This window comes from Labrus mixtus, chromosome 10 (genome assembly GCF_963584025.1).
Source record: "Labrus mixtus chromosome 10, fLabMix1.1, whole genome shotgun sequence".
Taxonomy (NCBI): Eukaryota; Metazoa; Chordata; class Actinopteri; order Labriformes; family Labridae; genus Labrus; species Labrus mixtus.
In genome coordinates this window covers 13,390,664-13,397,724 of record NC_083621.1, presented here as the reverse complement: position 1 = coordinate 13,397,724, position 7,061 = coordinate 13,390,664, and the positions used below count along the sequence as shown (strand labels likewise).

The 7,061-nt window shown below is 40.7% G+C and overlaps 1 protein-coding gene across 2 annotated transcripts in view; it reads left to right on the top strand.

Moving 5' to 3' along the window:
* The window catches only part of drp2 (dystrophin related protein 2), a 106,914-nt gene that overhangs the window by 89,994 nt on the left and 9,859 nt on the right, over positions 1-7,061 (top strand). For both annotated transcript variants that reach the window (XM_061048455.1, XM_061048454.1), the window contains exons 18-19: positions 1,202-1,267; positions 6,421-6,486. In XM_061048455.1, coding sequence (XP_060904438.1) covers positions 1,202-1,267; positions 6,421-6,486 — 132 coding nt within the window. The remainder of the gene's footprint in view (positions 1-1,201; positions 1,268-6,420; positions 6,487-7,061) is intronic.

The following is a 7,061-nucleotide window of genomic DNA, read 5'->3' as shown; positions in this document are numbered from 1 at the left end:
AGAACTGATGCTGGCTTTGGGGGGAGGAGTTTTTTCAGCTCACAGTTATAATAAGATTTTTTTTTTTGTGACGTTAGGTGTTTCTTCATCAGAGTAAGGCGAGGTAGTGGCAAAGTAGTGCTTCCAAATAGCTCTCTCTGTCTCTTATTGGATGGAAATGGTTTGGTCATTCCCATATTACCACAGTTTATTTGAATCTTATCCTAAAACACATATTTAAGCCCATGAGAACAGGGTCAGATTGTTTACATTTTTAATTAGTCCATTTTCCTGCAAATTTAAAGAGGACATATTATACCCCTTTTCCACCTTTTAAAACAGTCCCCAGGGTAGGGGAGGGTATTTTTTTTTACCATAATCCCACTGTGACATCATAAGGAGAGCAAATTTGAAACGGAGCACTCGTCTCTGTGTTTTACGACTTATGCAGACCACAAACAAAGGATTGAATTGGTTTATTTCACATTTTGTGGGTCGGTAGACACTCAGGTTACCCAAATATATTTTCAAAAACTCTGTAAAAGTGGATTTTTCATAATATGTCCACATTAATTTCTAAATTCAGCTGCTTCAGAGCATCAGGTGTGTATTTCTCCTCCACCAAGGCAGCAGGGAAATCTTAATAATTCCCCAGTATGTCAGGGTGGAAGCTATTCTATGACTTGTATTAACATATTGATGTTCCACTGCATATTTAAAGTCCTTGGTGTGAATTGCTGACTCCTAAGAAGTGTTCTGTCCCAAGAAAAAAATGATTTTTCAAAGATGCATACATCAGACCCTCATAGATATATGAAACATGTACTGAATGGTCATGAGTAACATTTTAACCCTGTAGTTCAATCAATATCAGGGCTTCATATTTAAAACCATCATCTGATCTGATTAAAAACACATTAACATGCAATGCCTTAAATAAATAGAGTAAATGTATAACATAACATAAATACCTAAGCCAAGTACAAGTACTCAATCCTGGGCTATGATACTTCCTGCATCATCAAAACATTTTTATATTTCACATTCCATCAAGAAAAAGGTTTTCAGGTTCATGAATAAAATGTTCAGCTGCTGGGTTATTGCAATATATGTGAATTAAAGTGAGTTTGACCTTTCTTCAGCCATACAGTCACATTTGCAGAATGTTAAAACACAGAAGTCATTGTAAGCTATTGACATTGGCTGTTGTTGTTGTTCCCAGACCGTGCTCGTCACCCAAGCTGCCCCATGCAGACACGCACAGCAGGATCGAACATTATGCCAGCAGGTATGTGACCCACTGTGGCTGCGCTATACATCGAATCATTACAGCAAAGAGTCCCCTTCTCTCACATTCCTTTCTTCTAATCAACCTCCCCCTCCTCCTTCTTTATATTCACTCCCCCTGCCTCCTCTGCTCGCTCACCTTTTAGTATTCTCCACACACTGATTGAAGTATTGATTTGAGCGTGCTGTGCACTCTGCTCCAGCCAGCGTAGAGACCCAACTGCCCAGCAGTGTCCTGCCCGCCTGCTCTGCACACAAACACATGCCGGTGTACAAAAGCAGAGCAGTTGGTGTTTGTTGTTTGTGTGTGCACGTGTGTGTGTGTGTGTGTGTGTGTGTGTGTGTGTGTGTGTGTGTGTGTGTGTGTGTGTGTGTGTGTGGAGGTCAGCGGGGCTTAACGTGCCTTGCAGCTTGTCACTTGCAAGGGCAGTGGGCCCATTGGTCACCTGGGAGCTGTTGGTGTGGATTAGTGTCTGTGTGACAGGTTATAAACAGGGCACAGCGCTGGACTCCCACACTCCTGGCAGCTCTGCCCACAGTGAGCTGGACACACACACACCTTTCCTCTGAGCCTTGCAGAGTGTGTAGGGTACTGTGTCTGTCTCTGTGTGTGTGCCATTTGTATTGGTCCCCACAGGCTCTTACACACGTAAACACACACACTGCCTTAGACCCTGCCAAAGTGGAGGGAACACACACCAACAAGAGAGCAGGCACAGTTGTCCTCTTTACCCCTCTTATCTCTCCCTCTCTCCCTTTTGTTTGTTTTCTTTGTTTTTTTTTCTTATCTTTGATCCCTCTCTTCCATTGTCTACCACCCACACATTTATTCTTCCTTTTTTAATCTCCCCTCTCTCTCTCTCTTCTAGACCTTTCTTTTTCTTCATTCTGCCACATCTTGTCTGTTAGATTTTCCTACATTTACCAATGTGTTTCTACATGTAGTACAATTTGCTTTAAACTGATGTGAAATAAAAGTTGTTGGTGGTATTGAGAATAATACTAGCATAACTACCATAATAATGAAGCTGCTGACCGACTAAACTAAAATAAAGTAAAAGAACAGAAATGGAAAAATGGTCATATCGTGAAACAGTCTCAGAATGAGACACATTCACACTGAAAGTTTGTCTGCCTTAGACAACCGAGGAAAAGCCGGAAAAACTGAAATGTTTTAATGAAGATTTGTGTTCAGAGTCCATTGTATTGACAGCGTATCTAAACTTTAAAGCTTAAACTTTTCACATATTATAGGCAATCTTTTTTTGTGCATAGGAAACCATCACTCATTTTGTTTTGTAAAGACAATAACCTTTGACTCATTCATGGTGTAGAAACAGTCCATGGGTATACTAAAGCCATTTTTAAAGTAAGTAAAGAGATGAATCTTTAAGAAACAGGCCATGAATATAGAGTACACTTTTATTGCTGCCCTTAAATGAATGGGCTTGGTTTTGACAAATAGTTCTTTTCTTGTGAGTTAGCAGGTAAACTGTTATTTTGTATTAAAAACAAGTCGTGCTGTGCAAGGGTTTGGATCATGGCTGCAGTTTAAGAAACTTTGGACATCAATGGAGCTCTATGGAACAAAGGCACTAATAAGCTATATAAAGTCTGGTTTTTAGTCTTTACATGATATTTATCGACTTAAAAAAATATATAGAATAGCATTTTTACCATGTCTTATTCACTGCTTATTGTTCTAGTTATATTTCTCACACATGATTGAAGCTCGATGTAGTAAGGATTCTTTATCTCTGTTCAATAAGCAGTTTGTTTTTGTTACATATACATAAGCAAAAAAAAAAAAAAGAAGACAGGTGTTACTTTGATCCTGCATATTGCCAAACGTGCTGCAAGACTACAGCAACACAAAAACCTGAGCAATTCAGTATACTGTAATATGCTCTTAATATCCCCTCATAATAACCACATGTAGGTATTTTTATTCACTTCAATGGTACATTAAGCTCTTAGCTAACTGAAAATAAATGTTTTTTAGGATAGCTACTTATCACAGGGTCAGTGATCCAGGGTTCCTCATGTTAACATGACAGTACTGCTCCTATTGGTGAGGTCTGTGCCTGGCTTGATGGTATGTCCAAAGTGAGGCAGAAAGATGAGAGGCACTTTTAAAAACTTTCCCACTGCTTTTATCCCACTTGCATTAAAATGAATGAGAATGGGCATTTGCGGACTCAGACACTAAAGAGAAGTGTGAGGACACTGATCTGAGAACAGTCATAATAAGAAGAGACAGTCCTTATTAAAGGAATGGGCGAGTGTTTTATCCTCTATCTGGCAGCGTGGTGAATTGACTTCAGTCGTCTTTTTTTCCCCTTTCTTTCTATCTCTTTCTACCACCTGTCAGCTGATGAAGAATATAAAGGGAAAAATTCCTTTTTTATTTAAATTAATTCCCTGCATTAATCGTACCTCACCATTCACTTTGAACACTAATGGAAAGTCAAGCGGATATCAAAATACTAGATGTCATCACAGGCAGGTCAGTGTCTGAAAATCTCCCCCTTGGGAAGACACACAGACAGGTGTGTGCCGGAGTCTCTGCGTGTGTGTGTGTGTGTGTGTGTGTGTGTGTGTGTGTGTGTGTGTGTGTGTGTTTTTGTCAAAGTGCCCTTCAGTTTGTGAGGGGTGTACTTGTTAAACCATGGCAGTAATGTAGCTCCAGTCATCTCAAGGGAGATAAAGTTTTTGATGTTTGGGGTGAGTAAAGACAGATCTGTAGGCTTGTCAAACATAGAGACGGCTTCTCGCTCCCTCTATTTATCTCGCTCCCTCTCTATCTCTCTCTCACACACACCCCTCCCAAGTCTTACAAGAAGTTTTCATGTCTTCACCATTTTACAGTGGGTAGATGAGAAGACTCCTACATCTGTGTTGGCATATCTCCCCTTTTCCGCTCACACTCTCTTTCTAATGTCTCATTTCCTTTCACATCTATTGACACGCCATCAAGCAGCTCACCACACATGTTTGCACAAGACACCCACACACTGCCACACATAGAGAACTACTATTTATTTCTACTCACTACCCCTTCTCTTCTCATTTGCTGAAAGAGACTCATGTTTTTTAGAGGCTTTCTGACGAATAGAGTCACAGATTGAATTACAAGGGGTCTGGTTCACAGGCCGGGGCCCTACAGTAAGAGGACATGAATGAATCCTAAAATTTCTCAGTGTTGCGGTCCCATTGGACACTGCAGAGAAAGAGGATGCAATGTGGATGTCTCTGACAGCCTCTACATCACCCCCTCCCTGACTCTCCTCCTCCTCACATCCCTCACTCCTCCAGCTGACGACACTCTGTGAAAGATGACAGCATGGGGTGTGTGGTGTATTGCAGCTTATATTTAAGACTAAGACTTTCATGTGGCGAGTGTTATATATAGGTGGCTAGCACGAGGCTCTTTGCACACATCAGGTGGCTTCTTCGTGTTGTCTAATTGCCTCACATGAATGAGAAAATCTCCCTTTTGATCATCTAACACACATATCAGGAGCATGTGATATTAAGTGGACTGAAGCAGCATGTGGTCAACCCAATGATAGTCAACTTGTCTCGAACTGAACTTACATTAGGTTGTCTCCTAACACTTCTTTTGAATAGGTGTCAGAGTGGGTGGTCTTGTGCATTCAAAGTGAAAGCCACATCTGTATAATGAGGAGGCCGAGGTGATAGTAAAGGAGACCAAAGGGTGCTAAACACTGCTCCTGAAACAGATGTATTATACTTCAATAAATTAGGTAGCGTATATTATGGTTTTGTTTGTTATAAACACACAAAGAAATCATGACTATTATTGGTGTAAAGAGTGTTTTACTGGGTATTATTATACTAAATGATTATTGGTTTAGATGCTATGAAACAACAAACATTGCGTCTGCTCATTCAAGTGACTCAATCGTAGTGCAAACTCTAATGAAAGAAAGTAGTTCCACGGTTTAAGAGTGTGAATAGGCTCGCTGAATAATTGAATAACATTGGAGTACTTAAAGTGTCTGACTGTTTCTCTTTATTAGAGCTGGTATATAAGCCATAACATTCACTTTAATATGAATTAGGCAAAATATGCTCTTTAATATGCAGCCTTTCATTATGTTTTATTAAGTAAACAGACTTTGTTTATACAGCCTTCGATGCAAAACACTTTACAACTTGCCTATCATACACACACACACACACACACACACACACACATACACACACACACACACACACATACACGCACACACACACACACACACACATACACGCACACACACACACACACACACACACACACATTTACCTAGAGCTCACCTCTGTGCTAACCATTGGGAGCAATTTGGGTTGAGTGTCTTGCACAAGGACGATGACCCCATTTACCTTTAAAAAAACAAACAAACTTAAAACACACACAATCTTGTCTTTTTACACACTGATGTGAATTTTTTAGGCTCTGATTTTCATTATTCATGCCATTAGATCTAAACCAGCGTAAGCGCCATGTATTTTTAACAAGCTTTTAACAATTTTGCCCCTCTGCAGCGTTTTGTATTTGTTATAGTGGTGAAACAGTTTACGGAGCAGCATGAGAGCAGCTGTCCACTGACAGTCAGCAGGGTGTGAAGCAGGAGTCGAGGAGCTGTCCTTGGTCCTGAAATCTACACAGGAGCTCACTTGCTGCCTCCTCGCACACATACAGCCGCTGTCCATGGTGCTGGACAGCAGCACATTTCTGAAGGGCTTTTTTTATTGGTTGCATGCTGGCAGACAGTATTTTATCAAAATGTTATCCTCTCTCCTCTTGGACACTTTTATAGCTTGTACGAGTAGAATTTCTGCCACCCTGCAGTCTTGTCAGTTGTATGTTTGTGGACAGCTTGCTGTTTAGTTTCAGTCCATAAAAACTAAAAGGCCACACACATTTTTATTCACAATACTTAAAAGCTAAACTCTACTGTTTGTTAGTTTATCTTGCGTTTAAAGAAGCATATTCTCACTGTGTATTTTCCTATTTGCTCTGATTCTCATACACTGTCGTGTCTGTATGCATACATGCATTTATTTGTGTCATATGCTGTCCTTGCTGTGTGTGTGTGTGTGTGTGTGTGTGTGTGTGTGTGTGTGTGTGTGTGTGTGTATTTATAGGTTGGCAGAAATGGAGAGCCAGAATTGTTCATTCTTCACGGACAGCCTGTCTCCTGATGAAAGTCTGTAAGTATGCTGCCACCTCATTACAAGCACAGCCTTTCTCTGGGATTGTGTGTGTGTGTGTGTGTGTTTTATGTGTGAGTATGTACACTCCAACCCCCTCGATACATTGATTGTTTCTGTGTATAAGTGTGTTTTCTCTGGCATGTGCATGCATGTTCAACTGTTCGGCAAACAGTGGGTAATCACATAAGTAATCAGGCACATAATGAAAATGACCCACGGCGAGCAGTGTGCAGATTTAAGTCTTTTACTGTGGTCTCTAGTAGATACAAGAAAAGCCCCACTGTGTGTTTGTTTATTGAAGCTGGCTGAGTGCTGGTGGTTACATCAGTGAGAGGAATAGGGATGTTTGATGAGAATGAGGCAGCCAATAAGGTGAGGCTTCAGTGTTGACAATCGAGGACGTGCCAGGTTGGACAGTGGAGACTATGTGTTTGTTCTTGTCTGTGTCTTTTTTTGTTGACATCTACGCGAGCTTGTAGCTGTTTCCCTCTTCTCTGAGAAGTTTTTGTCTTCTTTTTTTTAAATCGAGCTTTAAAGCCAAGATTGCATGCCCAGCAGCTCTGTACACAGTG